Source organism: Manis javanica, chromosome 9 (assembly GCF_040802235.1).
Source record: "Manis javanica isolate MJ-LG chromosome 9, MJ_LKY, whole genome shotgun sequence".
NCBI classification, from domain to species: Eukaryota; Metazoa; Chordata; class Mammalia; order Pholidota; family Manidae; genus Manis; species Manis javanica.
The window spans coordinates 113,797,264-113,819,776 of NC_133164.1; the positions used below are offsets into that span (position 1 = coordinate 113,797,264).

At 42.8% G+C, this 22,513-nt stretch overlaps 1 protein-coding gene across 1 annotated transcript in view; it reads left to right on the forward strand.

Annotated features, from left to right (window-relative positions):
* Positions 1-22,513, forward strand: part of LOC108385223 (uncharacterized) — a 131,650-nt gene that overhangs the window by 31,287 nt on the left and 77,850 nt on the right. The window contains exon 5 of the mRNA XM_073213293.1: positions 20,035-20,099. Coding sequence (XP_073069394.1) covers positions 20,035-20,099 — 65 coding nt within the window. The remainder of the gene's footprint in view (positions 1-20,034; positions 20,100-22,513) is intronic.

Genomic DNA, 22,513 nt, shown 5'->3' on the forward strand with positions numbered 1-22,513 from the left:
TTATGTGTCTTGTTGTTGCCCTCCTTGGATCCCTTGTCCGGGGAGTTCTGTGTATCTCTGTGGTCTAAGAGGCCATTTCTTCCCCTAGTTTGGGGAAGTTTTTGGCAATTATTTCTTCAAAGACACTTTCTATCCCTTTTTCTCTCTCTTCTTCTTCTGGTACCCCTATAATGCGTATATTGTTCTGTTGCGATTGGTCACTCAGCTCTCTTAGAATTCTTTCATTCCTGGACATCCTTTTATGTCTCTCTGCATCAGCTTCTCTGCGTTCCTGTTCTCTGTTTTCTAGACCATTAATGGTCTCTTGCATTTCGTCCATTCTGTTTTGAAGTCCTTCCAGAGCTTGTTTTATTTCTGTATTCTCCTTCTTTAGTTCTTGCATATTTCTCTGCAAGTCCATCAGCATGGTTATGACTTTTGTTTTGAATTCTTTTTCAGTAAGACTTGTTAAATCCATCTCCCCAGGTTCCTTCTCAGGGGAAGATGTGGCAGATGCCAAAGCTGTCTGGGTTAGTCTTGTCTGGATCACATTTTTTTGCCTTTTCATGTTGACAGGTGCTATTGACTGTCAGCTGGGAGGGCCAAACTTTTCACTTGGTGCTGGCCTTTCTTTACTGGGACAACTGCGACTCCTAGTGGCTTGTGTTGTGTAATTGTGTGTAGACTGGGTCTCTGTGTCTTGCCCGGCCGATATGGAGGAATTTCCCTTTCTGTGGGCGGGTTCTGCCTTAGGCTGTTTCTCTGCTTTCACAGCGGCTGGAGGGGTAATGTACCCGGGGAGCTGTTTCGCTGTTTACCTCCATGAGGGGTCTCAGAGCTGTTGGCCAGAGGGTTAGTGTGCCCAATTTTCCCTGTAATTTCCAGCCACTGTGTTGTGACCTATGTTGTATCCGTCCAGCTGTTATGTCCCTGTCCCTTTAAGACTTTCGAAAAACACTCGCTTTTCTTTGTCACAGGGACATCAGCTTCCGAACCCACTCAGAGGTCTTGCTGCCCTGTTTCCCTAGTTTCCAGCCCTCCACACATGCACTGTGTCTGCGCTCTGGTGCGGGTGGCTGGGGCTGGGTGTTTAGCAGTCCTGGGCTCCCTCTCCCTCCCGCCGGGAGCTGGTGGAGGTGTGCTCGGGTCCCGCCAGGCCAGGGGTTGCATCTTACCCCTTTCACTAGGCGCTGAGCTCTCGCACGTGTGGATGTAGTCTGGCTGTTGTCCTGTGTCTTCTGGTCTCTCTTTTAGGATTACTTGTATTTGTTGTATTTTCAAAAATATATATGTTTTTGGGAGGAGATTCCCATCCGTCCTACTCACACAGCCATGTTGGCTCCACCTCCCATTTGGCATTTCTTATATCTTAGGTATCTGCCTTTTTTTTGTTTAACATTATGCAGTTCAACCATTGTGTCATATGTAACAATAGTTCTTTCCAATTTCAGTATAGTATTCTGTTTTATGGATTATACCACAGATTTTTTTTTATCCATTCAACTCTTAATGGACATTTGGGTGTTTCCACTTTTTTGAGGTTATTGTGAATAAAGTTAACATTAACATTCTTGCTGAAATTCTGTGGAGCCTATACCAAGGAGTGGAATTGCTAGGTCATAAAGCATTATATTTTTAGTTGAATTGATAAAGATAAATGATTTTCTGGAGTACTTGTACCAAGGATGGCTCACATCAACAGTACATGAGAGTTTTAGTTGTTCCAAAATCTCATCAGCCCTTGATATTGTCTATCATTTTACTTTATTTTACTTTTTGAATTTCATTCTGTGGTCATATTTTATTATAGTTTTGTTTTGATGTTGAGCACCTTTTGATATGTCTGTTGATTATTTGATTATAGTCTTACCTGAAGCACCTGATCAAGTTTTTGGTTCATTTTTCTGTTGGGTTGTCTGTTTCTTGTTGATTTCCAGGACTTTTTTTATCATCCAGAAGTTAATCATTTGGTGGATATATTTATCTTCTCTTACTCTGCGGTTGCCCTTTCACCTTCTTAATGTTATCTTTCAATGAAACAAAGTTCTATATTTCAATTAAAATTTCTTAATCTTAATTATTTCAGACTATCAGTTTCTTCTTTAAGGATTAGTGAACTTTAGATATTCTCCTATGTTTTCTTCTAGATGATTTACTATTTTAAGTTTAGATTTGCAATCTATCTGTAAATGATTACTGTGTATGTTGTGAATTAGGTATCAAGGCTCATTTTTTCCCCATATCGTATCCAGTAGACTCAACATTCTTTATTATAACGATTGGTCTTTCCTTGTGGCACTGCATCAACCAGGTGACCATATGTGTATGACTCGATATCTGGACTTTCTCTGCTATCTCATGGTTTGTCTGTCTTTTCTTATGCTTTTATCACACTGTCCCAGTTCCTGTAGTTTTATAAAAAGTCTTTTTTTTTTAAAGTTGTGGTGAAATATATATATATATATAACATAAAATGTTACCATTTTAACCATTTTTAAATGTACAGTTCAATGACATTAAGTACATTCACAGTATTGTATGATCATTACCAGCATCCATATTCAGGATTTTTTAATTAAAGCATTTAAACATTTTTAAATTGTGATAAAGACATATGATATAAAATGTACCACCTTAACCATTTTTAAGTGTACAGTACAGTACTGATAAGTATATTCACAATGCTGTGCAACAGATCACTGGGCCTTTTTTATCAGTACTTCCCAAACTGATAATGCTGGTGAGGATGTGGAACAATGGGAAGTCACATTCATCACAGAGAGAATGCAAAAGGCCCAGTCATCTGGAAAGTGGTTTGGCAGTTTCTTACAAAGCTAAACATACTCTTACCATATGATCCAGAGACCTCGCTTCTTGGTATTTACCAAAGTTGAAGACTTATGTCCACACAAAAACCTGTACATGGGTGCTTAAAGCAGCTTTATTCATAATTACCAGAACGTGGATGCAATCAAGATGTCTTTCAGGAGGTGAATGGCCAAATAAAGGGTGGTGCCTCCATTCAAAGCAATGTTATTCAGCATGAAAAATAATGAAGTATCAAGCCACTGAAAGATGAGGTGGAATCCTAAATGCACAATGGCTAAGGGAAGGAAGTCAGGCTGCAGAGGATACACAGTGTCATCTATACGACACTCTGGGAAAGGGAAAACTATAGAGACAGTTAAAAAAATAGTGTTGGCCAAGGGTTTGGGGTGAAGGAGGGAGAAAGAGTGGAGCATGGGGGAGCTTTAGGGCAGTGAAAGTTTTCTGTGTGATAGTGTAACAGTGTGCATTTGTCCAAACCCATAGAACTGTAGGATACAAAGAATGGACACAAATGTAAATGATGGGTTTTAGTGACTAATAATAGTGTATCAACAGTGGCTCATAATTGTAACAAATGTACCACACTCCTGCAAGATGTCAATAATAGGGGAAGCTGTGTGCCAGGGAGAGAGGGCATGTGGGACTCTGTTTTCTCCATAATTTCTCTGTAAATCTAAAACTGCTCTTGAAAATAAAGCCTATTAATTTTTAAAAAAACAAAGTAAGCAAAGTCAAAAGACTGAAAAAAATATTTGCAGCTTTTATCACAAAGGACTAATATCCTGACTGTATCAAGCCAAAACATTGAGAAGCCAGAAGGGTTCAAGGCCAAGAACATGACTTTGATTCTTGGCTCCAGAGATGTCCCGTTACTCTTCCTGAAAGAGAACCTTTAGGAAGTTCTCTCTTCTGGGATCGAAACCCTTCGGGTTGGAATTTCTCTTTATGGCAGATTATGATCTGGTCTCCTGGCAAAAAAAAAAAGCGATGAAAATTATGTCCCCATGACTATTTTGACAAAAGAAACCACTGTTGTGAGGACAGAATGAGAGCAGCCTGGCTCAGCCAGTTTACATGTGAGGATGACGGGGGTGTTGGGAGACAGAAACTCAATAGGAGCCGATCAGATTGTGTCTTTGATAAGGGAACACACACAGACTTAGTGGCATCAATAAAGACATGGTTTGCATGGCCTTCACCAGAAATAGCCGTGGCTGGTATTGGCCAGACCCCACGGTGAGCACACATTCAAGCCGCCCCAGCACACCGCTTGGTGGAGAGCACAGAAAGAGGTGGGAGCCAGGAGGCAAGCATTAGGGAAGGGGCTGCTCTTGGTTTGGACAGGAGGCCAGGGGTGGGAACGAGACAACCACATTATGTGGAGGCAGGCTGAGGTCTATTTGGGAAGTTCCAGGTCCCAGAATACAGCTGGGGAGGGAGTGAACATTTCATGTTGAATCGGAGGGAGCTGTCCAGCAAGGATTCCCAGAGTGACTGACAGCCGTCCCGGGAAGTATTTATTATTACGAGGGGTGGAGGATGGCCTTGGATGGAGCCTGTGGCAGAATGAGAGGAAATCACTTGCTAAATTCTAGACTCCTTATGTGGGGGACGATGCCTCTGACTGCACACACGTTTTCCAGTAAAAGCACACTTTATTCATTTAACTTTTAGCACAGGGAACTATGAGGTTGTGGCAAAAGAAAATCTTTTTTCATGAACAATAAAAAACTAAGAATAGAGGCAAGGAGGAAAATGTGAAGGTTCTTACAATTTGGCATGAGGCCACTAGGGGGCAGAGAACGATAGCCATTGGAGCTACTCAAACCGTTGCAATCCCAATGCTTTTTTCACTACCACGGAATGCTTGAGTTAAAAAGTAAATGTTTGGTGAAACCAAAAATGGCTTTACCATTGTCAAGAATGTTGGGAATTCAGAGGCAGCTTATGTATTCCGTATAGAGTGCTGAGTATCAAAAACTTCACACCGAGTGGACAGCTCTGTTCTCCTGGCCTGGCCGTAGTGACATACAAGCACAAGTGTGTGGTGGCCATGGCCTCAGTGTTCAGTCAGGCTGGCAAAATGAGCAACGGGTCACGCACATGGAGAGTTAACACAGCTGCTCTCTCCGCTGCTGCCGTCTGATTCTGAAGCATTGTTAAGTCCAAGGTAGACCCAAGGGAATCAGCCCCAGGTACAGCCTTGTCCTGGTCTCAGAAAAATTTGAAATTGTCACCACATGGGGGATTTTTTCCATCGTAACCATTCCTGCTTCACACGGCCCAAAGACAGTAGATAGTAAGGGGTGGAGAACAAGCTGCCACATGCAGTGGACGGGCACGGTGATGTACCTCTGTTGGTGCGTCATAGCTTGTAAAGGCCTTGTAGTTAATTATCTTAGGCAGAGAGTTAAGCATTTAATGCAGTGGTCTAATGGGCTGGATTAAAGCACTTTCTGACCTTGAAGGTCTGTGATCTCTCAAAATCCTTGAGTTGTAGATGGGAGAAAATATCCCATTCACAGAAACTGAGGCTCTGAGGAGTTCCTTGTCCAAGCTCATTCATTTGGCAAATATTTATGAGCTCTGTACTAGGCCAGTTGAATGTTGAGGGGCTCGCAGATTAATTGAGGAAACAGACACATGGCCTCAAAACAGAGTGTTGTCTGTGGTGCCATAGAGATGTGTGCAAGGAGCTGTGTGAGCAGAGACATTCCAAGGTCCATGTGAGGGAAGGGACCCAAGGAGGCTGTGCAGAGGTGTTGGCCTTTTTTTTTCCCCACTGCCTGGACTATCCCCAAGGCACTGGGACTAGGAAAAGCAAAACCACCATGGGGGGACACTTTTGTGTCCCAAATTGCACTGGGTTCCCACAGAGAACAAAATAGGACAGAACAAGAGCATCCCTGTGGAAGCAAGCTTACAATAAAAATAAAAAATTATAAAACACTAAAAGACATAGTCACCATGAGTGAAAGTAAGCATCTGTCCCAAATGTCACTGCTTTCAGATAATAGGATGTTCAGATAGAAAGTATAAAGTTATATGTTTAAAATACAAACCACAGAAGAGATTCAAACTAATGAGGATAAATATGACCAGGAGGATTTTAAGAATGGCCAAATAGAATGTCCAGAAATGAGAAATAAGACCATTTAAATGAAACACTCAGTGGAGAGGTTAAGCAGCAGCTTAGACACAGCTAAAGAAAGAATCTGAAAATTGGAAGATGGAGCCAATGGGAGACAGAGGATATTAATGAGATCCTCAGAGAGGGAGGATAGAAGAACAAGAGCTGTCCTATCCTTAATAGTAATTCCAGGTGAGAAAAGAATGAATGAGAGTGACAGTCCTCAAAGAGACGCTGGCTGAGATTTTGTTTTATTAATTTTAGAGTTTCAGAATGTTCTATTAATTTAGAATTAACAGAAGACATGATACACATTCAAGTGGTAGGGGGTTCTATACAATATAAATAAAAATAAAGACACACCTAGACAGATGGAATGAAACTGCAGAACACCAGAGAGGGAAAAAGAGATTAAATCTCTCTGGATTAAGAAACCAGAGATTAGAAAGCAAGGAAATAGGCTTCCTTTAAAGACAACAACACTCCGACTGTAAACAGCCTTCTCAGTATCAGCAAGAAAAGTCAGAGGCAGTGCACATATCGACAGAAAATAACTACCCCAGCAGATGTCAAAATGTAGCTGAACTGCTATTCAAGACCTAAGACATGACAAAGACCTCTCCAATCAATAAAAATGAAAAGTTTACCCCTAGCAGGTCCTCCCTGAAAGAAACACTAAAAAATAGACTCCATAGAAAATAAAGTCAAATGACAAGGTCATGAGTGGGCTGCAGGAGGGCCTCCCGCTTCCCCTTTTGTGCTTCTCCCTCCCTCCCAACCCCTCCTTCATGGGCCCCCCACCTCCTGCCTCACGGTTAGGAGAGTGCCCAGGGAGGGTGGTGGAGGAGGGCAAAGGGGTCCTCCCATGGTACAACTCTCCCAACAGCATATAACCTCTACCCACCCACACCTGTGTTCTCAATGCCTCTGTGTGGGGGTTCCCTAATCAGCTTGCTACTGCTGGGACCCCCAAGTGCATCAGAGGGCCCCAAACTGTAATCCACAGTGCAGGCTCTGGAAGGGGCCACACTTTTGTGAAGGGTTTTGAGATTTTGTGAGGAATCTCCCAGATGTCCGTGCCCTACAGCAATACCCCATTGGTAGAGGCTGTCACCCATCTCTATTTGGATTCTTGCCGAATCTGACCTGAAGATAAAGATTCCAGATGAGCAGTTTGTTTGGGAGCTGGTCTCAGGAGATGCTGGCAGGGGCATGGGGAAGGAAGACAGCAATGGGAGGCAGCCAGGAAAGCGTGTGGTACCAAACTGGCTACCACGTGGGCGACTGAAGCTTAAATCTACTCTGAAAACTCTGGAAACCAATAAAGAATGCACACCTCAGAGTTACCTGCTTGAAGGTCCAGGGAGCAGGGCTATTTATACACCAACTCCTGTCCATCATCGTTGGGAGGCCGCGCCCAAGAGCATCAATTCCTTGGCACTTAGTTGGAGGCACAGGTGGCAAAGGGGGACTCCAGGTCAAGAGAGGGTCCTCAGGACATGAAATGAGGTGCTGACAGTTGGAATTTGTGCCTGTTAGTGTTGAAGAGGAAAGACAAGGGTGTGGATGGGGTGCAGGCAGCATCGGCTTTAGCACCTAAATTCAGTGCCTTAAGAAGAATGCACTGTTTTTACAGGTGAAAATAAAAAGACCCCAACAAACTCAGGACCATGGCTGGCTGTCTTCCTCATAGACAAAGATGTCTTAGAACTCCCCGTCGCTCACTGACATTTGCTCACATAAGCTCTCACATTGCTCACACAAACTCTCAGTTCTCCCAAAACCTTTGGGAGGGATTGCAGGCAGCCTGGAGCTTTTCACTGTCATTAAAGTAACAGAATCTAAAACATTTGTCCAGTGGCCTTGCTAACGGCCTGGCAGGCAATCCAGCAGGTACACGTGTGCTCGGAAATTTTTGCAGGAGCAGCTCCACAGACAGCAGGTGATGGATTCCAAAGAGGAGGAAGTTCAGGATGCTTAAACTTACAGCTGAATTAAAATACCAAAAAAACAGTACATCTTTTTATAAGTCTATTATTTGCCCAGATTTGAGTACTAGAAAAAGAACCAGAGAAGAATGGAATTAGAAACTCACCTTTTGGCACTCCTAGAATAGAGCGAAATACGGTGCTTTCAAGGAGGACGGGAAGGACACCAGGCAGATGGCACCGCACTCTGCAATTTAGCCTTGGCAGTAACCACAGTGGGGTGACCTGTCCTGTCCCACTGTATGACTTTAATGACCCTGTTCTTTCTCTCTTTGTTCATTGCTGTGGTCTACAATTTTATTTTAAATGCTTGGTATTTTATAAGGTTTCTAATAGCTTGAACATTCATTATTCAAGGGGGATTCAGTTCCCTCACCTATAAATAAGGATGCTAACCCTGTGCCTCCTCATTTCAGCCTCTTCTCACTCTGTGAATGTGAAGGGGAAGGATCATTCTTGAAGGCTTTGCATCCATCTTGGCAGCTGTTAATGAGACTAGTATAAAAAGCTGTGATATGGGGGGCACGGGGAGGGCTGTGCAACACAGAGAAGACAAGTAGTGATTTTACAGCATCTTACTATGTTGATGGACAGTGACTGAACGGGGATGTTGGGGAGACTTGGTGAAGGATGGAGCCTAGTAAACATAATGTCCTTCATGTAATTATAGATTAATGATACCAAAATAAAATTTAAAAAAGAAAGCTATGATATTTCCATCCTACCTAGAAGGGGAGAGAATTATTCCAGCAACTGCTCTCTTCCTAAGCTTAAATAGGCCACAGTACTTGAATGAGAGTCTTGTTAAACTTTAATATCAGTTTCAGCTTTATCCATCATTCCATCAATTTACCAACCCATCTTCATCCACCCCCCACCCATTGTTCCACTGCATCCAGCTAGCCAGCCAGCCTGCCTTGCATCTCAGCCATCCTTCCATTCATCCATCTGACCAACCCAACAGCCTCCCTCCCTTCCTTCCTGCCTGCCTTCCCTCCTTCCATACCTCTTTCAGTTAACGGATCTCAAACTGTCATCTATCTGTCCATCCATCCATCCATCCATCCATCCCAATCTTCCATGATGGATGGAGGGCGTGTGGGCTAACTAAGCAGAGGTAACGATAGTTTTACCTTTAACAAGTTTACTCTTTAAGAACACTTTTAAAATATCTATAAAGGAGGTACTCTTTTTAAATTTTTTTATCTTAATGGAAATAATCTTACCTGGAAATATTTGTGAATCTTCCCACATTCAATGGTAAGCATATTCAGGGAAAAGTGGAAAGCGAGTTCTTGAGATTTCATTGCGATTCAGTGTGGGCCCCGCAAGTAGTGTCTGCAGAGGGCTGCTTCCTCTTGTCGGCCATCCTCTCCTATTGTGGATTTTTACTGAGCATAGTGGGTGACCTTGTCCACTTCCTCCAGTGGAGTAGGAATTGAAACCAAGCCTTCCAGATGTCAGGAGGATTATGAGAATGTGCACAGCAGGTAGAATGGGCATCCCTGGACCATGTGTTAGAAAGTGTGGCCCAGACTCAGCTCCCCTTCACTGGCTTGGTAGCTCCCAGCAGATCTCAGACCCCGCTGAGTCTCTGTTTCTCCGTAGTTATCGGGGCCCTGCCTGCTTAGGCATAAACTGTGTGCAAGTCGTCTGTGAAAAGAGCTTTGAAAACCACTAACTGTGAGACAAAAGTATTGCTTTTTAAAATTGTTTTTTTATGCCTTAATTACATAAATGATAAATGTTAACAGTAGAAAAAGCAGAAGATCCAGTTGAGAAGAAACTAAGACAAATCTAAAACCCTTTTAGCTCCATCACTCAGTTTCCCTGAGATGAGCTGATTGACAGAGAAGGATATTGACGATGAATGTCCATGATGGAGAAGCTGGCGCTGTGACAGGATGGGTGTTAACGGCAGATTTAGTACAGCTATTAAATATAGATTTTAGAGTTATTTAACACTGTATTTTCATATTTACACATATATCTGGAAGATTATCTTTAACTTTCATTATAATATTAATATATAATATCAGAAAAGTCTAAGTAAAAGACAAAAATTAAAATTGATCTTGACGTATCATCTAGCTATAACCATTGATGACATTTTGATGTATTACCCTACAGAGTTTATTTGGATCTATATTTACATGTTTTACAAATATTGTACAGATCATATGTGTAAGTATGTAACTTGCTTCCCCAGTCCCTGATATAATATGGCCAGTTTTCCATGTCGATACATATACTTCATGATGTTCTAATTAGCTTTTAGTATAAAACATGCAATTAGGGTCCCTGATACTAAGTTTTTGTGCACACACATGTTGCCATATTACATTCGAGACATGTCGGTCTCCCATTGTAGTACATGAGAATCCTCCTTGCCCCTCGGGAATAAGAATATATTTAGTTAAATTTGAATTGGTAATACCATCTTCCTTTCAACAGTCAGTGCAGAAAGGAGAGAATAGAAAGGTGCCTCCAGGCCTCATCCCTGTCCATCCATGTGCTCTGCAGGTCACCCCCTTAAACAGTTTTCCTAAATCTATTCAGCCATGCTTTGCAAAGCCAAAGAAATACAAATATAAATTCTTATCTTCCATCCTTTTGAATAAAAAACATGGTAAATTATGTACACTGTCCTGAACCTTGCTCGCTTGTCCTAACAACATGAGCTCTTCCCCAGCGGTACTCGGAGCGTGTCATCTCAGCATCACAGTGGCCCAGTCACTGTCCCAGGGAGGTGACAGAATCTGGTAAGAGCCACCCCGTTGTTTCCATTGTTTTCTGTCACAAACAAGGTTGCAATGAATGTCCTCGTCCACGTGTGCCTGTAGCTATTGGTTAAACCGTCTGAAGTGGAATTGTCTAGTTGTAAGTTTTGATGCATGGGCCACATGCCCGTTCAGACTGGATATACCAGCTTACATCCCCACTTGCCATGTGCCAGAGCCTGTCTTGCCACAGACTGGCCAGCCAGTGTGGTAGCGAAATGAGAGTTTTTGCCAGTTCCGTGGGGTGTTTCAGGATTGCTTTCTGTGAATAGGGCCCACATTTTCTTTTCTCTTCTTTCCTTTTATCTCCTTTCCTTTCTTTTTCTCTCTCTTTCTCTCTCTGCTTCCTTCTGTCCATCTATTTCTAGAAGCTCTTTTTGTATTAGGACTATGAGGCCTTTTTAATCATATGAATCACAGAAATATCTTTTCTGTTCTCATTTTTTAACATTTAGCATCAGGTGGTTGTTTTTTCCTTTCCTTGCCAAGGGTTTAAAAAATGTAGCCCAACATATGTCTCATTTTTTATGCCTCTGGATTTTGAGTCCTAAATTCGGAGAGTGTGGACCTGGGATGCTGGTCAGGAGCTGCCACCCCAGGCCTGGGGAGCCCGGGGAGCCTGGGGCTGGGTGCCGGCGGGCCCTGCAGCTCCTTGCTTCAGAGGCTGCCTGCCTTCCTCTGGTCCTTTGGTTAGGCCTCCTTGCAGGGAACAGGAGAGCAGCGTGCCCCAGCGTCACTGAAGGCAGCCAGCTCTCCTCAAGCCACCCCCAAGCTGTTCCTGAAGCCCCAGGGATGCGCGACCTGCCCTTTCGGAGTCTGGACCAGGGAACCCTCAGGAACACCTTCTCCTGAATGTCCCATACAAAGCAGAGGCCAGGCAGTGACATTTAACAGCACTTTCCTGATGGTGAAAGGGCGATGGAAACTCCAACCGAGGACACACCTGCACCCAGGGCTCCCTGTTGCCCCCCATTGTGCCCCAGCCTTGCAAGCAGCCTGGACCCCAGCCTGAGCCAGGCGGCTTACCCAGCAGCGCAGCCCAGGCATCTCCCGTTTTGGATGCTTGGCTGCTGGATCAGGTATCACACACTGGGTGGCTCAACTGTCCAAAACGCCTTGTGCCCCAGCCCCGCCCTGGACGTCTGAGAGCAGGTGTCAGCAGGGGGCTCCTGGGGGCCCCTCCTTGCCTGCGGCCGCCCCTCCTGCCCCTGCGCTCACATGGCACCCAGACTCCCCTGCTTGTGTCTGTGTCCAGTCCCTTCTTATGAAGACACCAGTCAGATGGGATTAGGGCCCATGCTAATGACCTCATTTTCACATAATAACATTTTCAAAGGCCCCCATGTTCAAATACAGTCACAGTCTGAGGTACTAGGGTCAGGACTCCAACAGGGATTTGGCGAGGAGGGTGTGGGGAACAGTTCAGCCCCTAACAAGTGTGCTGGAGGAACACATTTCCCCTCTTTCTAGAAGTGTAAGATTGCTCCAAGTCACGGCAATCTTACTAACTTTTTCCAAAGACGAATGTTAGTGGGTCTATTCATTTCAGTTCCTGCTATCAAGTGGGGAAAGTGCTCACATCACATGGTCATATATAAAAGAAAGTGTGCATCTGGTGAATTTGGTGGACTAAAGGGGCCCACTGAGCTATAAATGTGTGAAATGCTCTATTTCCCAAGCACTGTGGGAGAATACAGTTAGGAGATGATGTGGATGGGGGAAGGTGAAGGGTTGGGAGGCTGAAAAGGGGAGTCACCCTCAGGCTGGAATTCTGCCCCTCCTAAAGGCTGAGCCCCTCGTTTTAATGCTGTGAACAAAGCCATTGCCTCTCCTGTAAGGGCAGAACAGGGCGCTTCACGTGTATCAGTGCAGGACCTGCTCTGGAGCCATAAATTAGGGTCTGTTCTGCACTCATCTGCTCGCCAGCTCTTGGCAGCTTTGTCTGGACCTCGGTTTGAGTACTTACAGTCTTTGTTCAAGTAAGCAGACTCCCAGTGGCGGGCCCAGATGTGAGGCCCACATCTGGAAACTATCCCTGGTCTTGGCCCCAGCGTTCGGGCCTGGGGGACGTGCGTGTCAGGTACAGCCACGCCCTGCCGGGTGATCCACGCAGGGCCTGGGCAGGGTGAGGCTGGGGGCGCGCGGCTTGCCGTGGAGACGGTTGTTGGGTTAGATCCCACTGGGCAGTGGCTTGGAAAATGCTGGGGCCCACTGCCAACAGCACCACATCCACGTTTGCGTCCTGCCATCCTTCCTTGGTTTTCTCTGCAGGGCCCTCAGCGCCGGGCCTGCCACACGCATCCAGCGTGTAACCCACCTTCTCGCTGCATCTCCCTGATGCTTTTCACCTTGGCCCTGGGTGGGAAATGGTTGTCCAGGCCTGGGACTGGGTCTCCCAGTTTGGCGATTTGTACCTGAGATTTACAGTGTGCAGACATGAGGGTGAATTGTTTCTACATCACAAAGTGCTTAGCTCAGGGAGCTCCTATTCTTATAGAAGATCTTGTGTTATGAAGCCAAAAATACAGCTTGACCCACTTTGGACCAGCAGTATTTTTCCAAGAAGGAAACACTCCGTTCACTAAGGAGCAGTGAGCACCAGAGAGTGGTTTGTGTGCAGAAAGAGGTCACATTTCTGGGAGAGCTAGAGTTTGTCCGAGCGATGCTTGAATCAGGTACTTGGGTCAAGTGGCTGGTCGCACTTGACAGGCTGGGGTCTGACGGATCCTGTGGGCCAACAGGGATCCTCACCTACGTGCTTGGCTGGCCTGACCTCTTGGGTCTTTTCCGCCTGAATGCATTTAAAAATTTCTGAAGTAGAAAAATTTTTAAATACAGATATAACAGAAGAAACAGTTATTCCTGAAGTCCCAGCATCAGTGATAACCACTGTTAACACTTTGGTGTATATATGCCAAGCCCTTTCTTATGTGTATGAGAAACATAAATACCTCCTAAAATAATAAAAAGCGGGCTTTCTATAATACCATTCTATCACCTGCTTTTTATTTAATAGCATAATATTTTCATGTCAAAAATAACCAACTATATACCAGTGGTTCTCGCAGGAGCAGTAGTGCCCTTTAGGACAGGATTGAAAATCTGTGGAAGCATTTTTAGTTTTCATAAAATGGGGGGTGGGAGATGCATGACTGGTATTTAGAAGGGAAGAGGCCAGGATATTAGATTTTCTACAGTGTTTAGTCCAGCTCAAAGTTTGAATGTCCTGTTGGATATTCACAAAGGTGAAGAAAAGAAACTGCTTATGATGATTTCAGCTCACGACCTAACTCCATTTTACATATAAACACAAAGCTTTTTGGCATGATCTTAGTATACACTGGATTTTGTAACAACGCAGCTGAGTTCTATTTTATTTACACTTTTTACTATGAATTGTCAACTCAACCATTTGGGAATCTCATCAGCGAGGGCACCCCCACCCCTAGCATCTGAGTTGGCACTATCGCCCCCTGGACCTGTCTGGACTGTAGTCATTGCCTCAGTGACTGTACATCCATGGGGATACACACACTCAGCCTTCTCTTTCCAAACATCAGATATAGAAAGTGTCTATAACATTTAGTGGAACATTGTCTTACTTCTATTAAATTCCAACTCATTTAAAAGCAGATTCAAGCATCTGGCTTCTTCATTGGATCTTCAAATGTAGTTGTACCCCAAATTTTGCAAACTGGAATTGTTACCTGTCAGCTCTGCACACTCCTTCTGAGCCCTGCTTTCCACCTCTGGAGCCAGACACCTCCAAGATACAGCTTCCAGATTCCTTCCCATCTGGCTTCTTGGAGGGTCTGCCAGTGGGAGGCACTGGGAGAGGCTGAAAGAGGACATCAGGAAGACGCCACTTGCCCCTGGTTTCTGGGTCGTGCGGCATGCATGCTGTGGCGGGGTAGCAGCCTGGCCATCAAAGGCTCCGGGTAACACCACTTTCCCCTTGGCTTCTCCAGTTCTAGCGGGTAGTGAGTCCCTGTGGTTACTAGTCCTGGACAACGTGTGTGCTCTTCCAGTCCTTCCCAAACCTTATAAACCAGTTCTCTAGATTACTTACCTCTCCAAAATACCTAGAGTGGTTTTACATGAACGGATTAAACATGTTTAAGATTTTATTCTATTCAACTTGTTTATACTGTAAGCAGGCCAGTATGTCCTTTTTTTTTTTAATTTAAAAAGCATGCACTTTGTCAGGGGTGTCAAAAGGTTTAAACTTCGAGTTACAAAACAAATAAGTCCTGGGGGTATAATATATAGCACGTTGATGATAGTTAATAATAATACCTCACGGCATATTTGAAAGTCGCTAAGAGAGTATATCTTAAAAGTGCTCATCACAAGAAAAAAAATTTTGTAACTATCTATGATGACAGATATTAACCAGACTTATTATAGTGATCATTTCCCTGTATATACATATCAAGTTATTATGTTGTACACCTGAAGCTAATATAATGTTATATGTCAATTAATCCTCAATTTTAAAAATTTATGCACTTGGGTAGATATATGACCTACGAATTTGATTTTGGGATAACAAATGGGGCTATTACTCTATTTATTTATTACAGAAATATTTGTTACTATAAAAAAGTGGTGTTGAGCTTGCTAGAGTTGAAAGCAGCTCATCTGTGTCATCATGTGTAGATCTTAATCTTTTCTACATCCCCCTATTGTTTGGCACTGAGAATTATTTCAGACGGACAATGCCACTTCATTGACTATCCTGGCACTTAGAAACCTCTATTCCAAAACCTCTACAGATGACGGGTTTCTGATAGAATTCAGCTCCATTGCAATCTCATCTCCTTCGTGGATGTGTTTTGGTAAAGGGAGACCAACAAAAATTGCACTTTCAGGATACACCCAGCTACTGGGGTGCAGGAAGGCAACAAGGGGAAGAGGCTGCATGGGCGCCTCTGGCTGCGGATGCACAAGACAGGCTGCATGGAGTGTGCATAAGGTTGGGAGCCCTGCGCTGTGTTCTGGGCAAAAGTGGTGCAGAGACACTGGCAGGTTGATACAATAGCATTAAACCTTTGAGAAGGCCACGGTCATGGAAAAGGTGCAATGGTCCGAGTGTGCCGAAGCTGAGGCAGGGAATAAACATGGAAACTGAACTCCAGCCCTTGCCTGGTCTCCACTTTGAAGCCAAGAATGTCTTTTGAACAAGGAGCCCAGCTTTGTTTCCACACCTAGGATTCTGAAGACATAGGTCTTCTGAAAGGAGCTACCATTGTTGGAAGGGCTCGTGCAAGTTTCTACACACACACCAATTTTCTAGCTTTCATAAGCCTAAGGAGATACGTATCTAGTCAACCCTTCATCTTCCTACCATATTTCATGACTTCCACTTGAATAAGAAATCTTGTGCAATCTTTGGCTTCCCCTTCTGCACCCACCAGATCCAGCCCCTCACCAAATTCAACCCACTGAACAGCTAGGGCGTTCTGGAAGCTGCCGCCTCTCTCTGTCCTGATGTCACCGTGCCAGTGTAACTCATCCCAAGGCTTACAGTAGCACTTACTGGTTTTCCTCCTTCAGGTCTTCGTTTTTCCATTCTTCATATTCCAACGAGGGTAAGTTTTCTCAAAGTCAAAAAGGAACCTTTAGGGCTTCCTAGTTTCAAGACAAAGTCTACAGTCCTTAACAAGTCTTAACTGGCTTTCACCCATAATTTCTATCATGTTTCTTCACTTTCCCCTCTACCTTTCTGCACTCCCCACACACCCATAGACAAACAATTCCACTTGATTGATAATAGCAGTAATACTTGGTCTGTGGGGAAAAGATTAGGATTAAATAATAGGCAACAGTAGCACACAAGTGGGGAGGAGCAAGCCTGGAGTTCGAACTTCCAAAGTTTCTCAGCAGCGCCCTAATGTTATTAACTTTAAGTTTTGTTATGCAAGCAAGCTAACTAGAGTAGCCACCAAACAAAGAGACATTGCACCGAATTTCCAAATAAGTGGAGGAAGGGAAAATGGAATGACAAAAAGAAGAAAATATTTTGAAGAAAGACAAAAAACAGGAACAGAGTAGAACAAATAAAAAACATGTAATGAGAATGATGGATAAAGACCCAACTTTGTCAGTAATCATGTAGATGTAAAAGGACTAAACTTTCCAATGAAAAGACAGAGATTATCAGACTCAACAAAAAATAAAGTCCAGGCTGTGTCAAAGGGATACTTCTTAAACATAATAGTACAGAAAGATTAAAAGTCAAATAAAAAAATCCTATACTAAAAAAAATTAACCAAAAGAGAATTCAAGTGATGTTAATATCACACTAAGTGATGTTTAAGATGAAAAGCATTACTAGTGATAAAGGCCATGATGAATGAATGATGAAATGGCCAATTTTCCAGAAATATGTAACAATTCTAAATCTGAATGCAACTAATAACAGAGCCTCATATACATATATAAAACAAAAATTGACAGCTCTGCAGGAGAAACCACCAAGTTCAGCATTTCTTTGGGAAATTTTAACACCTATTTTGGTAAATATTTCAAAAGATTGATATCATGTACCACAGTCTAGTCACAAAAATATTTCATTAAATTGGAAATTAAAAAGATAACTATGAAGCTCCATGCATATGGAAGTGTACATAAAACATTTAGAATTTGTTCATATATTAAAAACAAAATCACAATCAAAATCATGAAATATTCAGAGCTAAACAGTAACTAAAAATTCTGTTTCAAAATTTGTCAGATGCAGCAAAAATGATAGAGTACAATTTATAGCATTAGATGTTTATATTAGAAAAGAAGAAAATCTAAAACCTAATAAGCCGAAGAGCCAATTTAAGAATTAGATGAAAATAGCAACATAAGCCCAATGAAAGAAAAATGATAAAAATAAAAGCAGAAATTAATGAAATACAAAATACGTATTAGGCTCAACAAAGGCAAAAGTTAGTGTTTTTTGGGGAAAAAATCTAGCAATATTAACCAAGGGAAAAAAAAAGAAATGTAAATCAGAAGTAATAGGAATTTAAAAGGGATTATAGCAGTAGTGGGAATTTAAGAAGTGCTGGAGAGGTCAAACAAATAAGCAGAGGATATTACAAGCAACAGTAAGTGGTCACGTTGCCACTCAGTGACCTTGGATAAGTCCCTTCCTTCTTTTATAAAAAGTTTGAATTAGCTGATGGCAAATATCCCATGAAGCAGTGCTTCCTCCAGGCTAACGGGGATCTCATTAGCAAATGCTGAGGCTGGCTCAGTAGGTCAGGCGGCACTGAAGAATGCATTTCTGACGAGACCCCCTAAGGGATGTAGGCCTGCTGGTACCTGTTGGAGTGGTAAGGCCTCAGGTGTCATCACCCTCACACTGGCAAGTGCGCATTTTGCTACCATCCTTTTAGGCAGATCCTGTCCTGCACTGTGCTTGCTGCCTTTTCGCAGCTTTCTCTCCCAGTCTCCAGAATCCTTCCCATGCCACCGGGTAAAGCTAAAGTTTATCAGAGTCCAAACCTTGAATGATCTTTAAGGAAGCAGAGAAAAAGCATAAAACGAGTCCAATATCCTCTCATTTTACTCCAAGTTGCAATGGAAGGACATCATTCTTAAACGAGGACACCTACAGTTAAGTCCCCATTTTCCTTTGTTTTGCTTTTTGTTTTGTTCTGTTTAGATGAACATTTACTCTATGTTATGGAAAATGGATGAATTGAAAAATGCTATGTAGACATAATGCATGACAGTAATTTATTTACAATGACAGAATTGTGTAATGCATTCACTGACAATAAACATCCAAAAATTTCTCTTTTAATTATGTATGTGGAATTCCTGTTTGTCTTCATCCAACGTTTCAGAGGCTTATCTTAATTATCCCAATATCATTCACAGTTGAATAAAAACATGTTTTTTTTTCATAAGTCAGTAAGGTAAGTCCTTCGGTAAGATGTGCAGTGTGGGAGAAAAAAGTCTCCTACGTAGTGCCTTCTACAGCATGAACTTTAACTTCAAATTCCCTTTTTGTAAGTCAAGGAGAAATTGATTAAGTCATTTTGCTTGAGTACACAAAAGGAGAATTCTCTTTTACTTAGGGTTTTGAATAATAATAAGGGTTGTCATCTTTAATATTTAAGCTCAAGGCTGGAGGGGAAACGATTTATGTACATATATATGCAACCTAGCAAATATTAGTCATCTGCCCCCAAATACCTGGAATCAAGCAAAAACAAACAAACAAAACAGGTTTCTCTGGCTGTCCCAGAACATCTGTAAGCTTTTCCACAAAGCATGACAGTCACTGTGTGACCACCGCCCTGGCATCCTTCGTATTGCTGCTGGCAACACAGTGTCCTCACTGCAGCCTTGGGCCAGGACTGAACAAACAGGGGGAGGTAATTGTTAGAGGTCAGGACTACCACTGGAGAATTCCAAGCCATAGGCCTGCAGGAGTGACTGGTTATTCCTGTCATCTTCAGCTTGGTCTGACTAACTACACCCCAACACAAAACTCAATCTAGAATCAAGGCCATTCACAAATTCCAAAATGTAAGCACGCAAGGTAAAGAGATATACATGATTCAAAGACACCAAGCACTAGAGAATCTGACTGAAAGACCCAGGGCCTAAACCACAGTCTGTGGCCTCCGAGAATACCAGTTTGTGGTGGCCTCCTCAGACATGGAACCCCAGCAGAGACATTTGTGATGAAAGCCTGGGCAGACCCAGAGTAAGAAGGAAACAGCTGTCTGTGGAAACAGGGAAACAAAATCATTTTTCAAGACTGTTTTCGAAAACCTAGCATAGGTTTCATACCTCGCAGTGAGCTTTCCCAAGGTAATCTAATCTAATATCTAATATCAAGGACAGTTTTCATATGTGGTTTAGGAACTGTGGCCCAGAAAAATGGCCATGCACAAGTATTCCCTCATGAGATACTCCTGACTATCCATGAGGTAGGATTGCACCCACCTTTTTACAGGTGAGCACCCTGAGGCCCAGACGGGTTAGTGACAGACCAAGGCCCAGGGATTAGGGCCTGGGTCAGCTCCTCCATTCATCCTGGGCCTTTCAAACTCCAAAGCTCATGACCTTTCTGCTGTACTATGCTGCTTGTCTTGCAGTAATGGAGCACAGCAACCCAGAGATGGATTTGTCTCTTACAAGTGCCAGTAAGTTCTGAGTGAGTCACACCATCATGCTTTCAATAAACTGCTCTAGGGAATCACACCAAGGGAGTGAGTCTGTTCTTCATACCGAGGGAGTAAAGTCTGTACAGTCTTTATGTGGTAAATAAACTAGGTGCTGGAGCCTTTTAACATAACTATTTGTTACTCTTCTCAAGGTCCACAAGAGGAGAACTTCTCTCTGTTGCTCACAGCTAACTTCCTGACACACAGTTTGTGCTCAGTAAGTACCTGTGACTGCTTCAGAGCTACCTGTTGAAGGAATTCATTACTGAGTGAAAAAAAGCGTTCGGGGAAGGACAGAAAGGTCAGCGGTGAGGTCATCCAGAGGATCTGGAATATGACATATGCCTAATTCTTGGACTGCCTATTTGGGGAGTTAACAGCCTAGTCAATAAGGTAAGTCCTTCGGTAAGAGATTGTTCACTAGTGCATTCATTAGAAAAACTATGAAAACATATATCAGAGCCAATTGTTCAGTATTTTTTATCTGTTTCTAGAAGCCTTCCCTGAATAACCATGCATCATATTGGTCATTGCCTCACTTTCTCAGCCCATTAAGTTATTTGTTCACAAAACACTTAATTAAGCCCTTTCTTGGGACCAGGCACTGTGGTTACAAATGGGAATTAAGCAAAACCACAGCTCAAAGAGTGCATAATCAGTGCGCAGATGAGTAAACTAGTAATGTGACAGATTTCTGAGAAAGGTGGCAGAATAAGTACATCAAACCTCCCCCTTCTAATGTTAAAATATATATATTTTAATGTATCTGTTTAATATAACACAGGCACAATTGAATATATATATATATATTTAAAATTATAATGTACAGTCATTGTATTGGTTTTCTAGGTATGCTGTAACAAGGTACCACAAACTGGGCGGCTTAAACAAAAGAAATTTACTGTCTCACAGTTATGGAGGTTAGAATTTCAAGGTCAAGGTGTCAGCACAGCTAGTTCCTTCTGAGGGACCATCAACAAATCCCATCCTGGAGACCATCCCTGTCTCAACTTTTCTCTCATATTTTCCATTCTTTTATTATTTGTAGTAATTTATTCAACTTTACCTACAGACCCCCATGTTGAATATTTTCATTTGGCTCTTTTAAATTTAAAAGAGCCAAATGAAAATATGCTTAACTCTTAATCCTTAATTATCACCATTTTATAGCCCTGTAGCCTTGTTTTAAAGCAGCAATGTTTTCTTGCCTCTGAGTTTATTTGTGAAGGTCCAACATCTGACTAACAGGAGCTTCAGAATGACAGAGCAGAGAAAATGGGCAGGGAAAAAAAATGATGGAGCATTTTCTAGAACTGGGACGTATGTCTCCACATAGAAAGAGCTGATGGAATACCCAGCACAACAAAGGGAAAAGATCCACACCAAGGGACATTGCTGGGGACAACAGAGATAAAGGAATGTTCCTAAAAGCTCTCCAAGCAGAAAAAAATAGTTGGCATCAGGCTTCTCAACATTGGATGCAGAAGATTGCGGTGCAGTACTTTCTAAATCCTGAGAAAAAGGAATTCAATCTAGAACTTGGTTCCCTGCTAAACTCTTTCAAATATGAGGCAAAATAGATTTTCAGACTTAGGACAGAAGAATCTTTACCTCCCATTCATTCTGTAATAGGAAGTGAGTGGAAGTTATGCTCTGGAAAGATGAAAGAGTAAACCAAAAAGACAAAGAAATGAGATGCAGGAAAGAGGAAGTGTAGCCCAGGAAAAGGGTGCTCGGAGTTTTCAAAGAGACTGAAGGGCTGCAGGGTCAACCTGAGAGCTCAGGGAGAGAAGACTGGGAAGAAGGGGACTCCCTAGAATATAGGCTAGGAGGTCACCAGGGCAACATTAAAGACAGATGATGGCAGAACTGACGGAGTATTTGAAACAAAATCAGTAATATTCATATAGTCATAAGAATATGAGTTAATTTAAAATAGTAATCCATCATAACAGATGATACCATCTAAATGGATAAATCAAGAACAGGCCATGTAAGCATATTATGTAGTTACGTGAAGGCAATGACCAGAGGCAACAGCTATGAGTTCAAAGGGGTCGCCTCCAGGTATTGGAACTAGAGGGCGGGGCAAGGGGCAGGGAGCAGAGGGACTGCTGTGATTTATTACCAGCCTTTGGGTGCTATTTGATTTTTAACATATACATACATATATGTATGACTTTGGTAAAAATATAAAACCAAAGGAAAACAATCACGATGTGGTAGGTGCTATGAGAACAGGAGTGGAGAGGAAGAAGCTCTGAGTGGTGATCAGAAGGGGAACCTTCCCTGAAGAGGCTGATCATGATTAAATGACCCCAGAACTGGGCTTCCCTGCTCCATTCATTCGTTTGCCCATCCACTGTGCTGCAGACGCTGGGCTAAGTTCTGGTCTCTATCAGTGACTGCAGAGACCTGGAGACTATAAGCATTTTTTCCCAGCTGCCTGGAAACAACTGACACTCAATGCTCTCTTGTATACCCACGTAGCACTTTGAATGCTGCTCTACTGACGTGGCCAATACATGCTGGTGAAATGAGCTAATGAACGAATAAATGATCTGCCTTGTAGAATCCATAGCCATGTGAAGAGGCAGGTAGTGAGGATAAAGTGCATTTTCTGTATTTGAA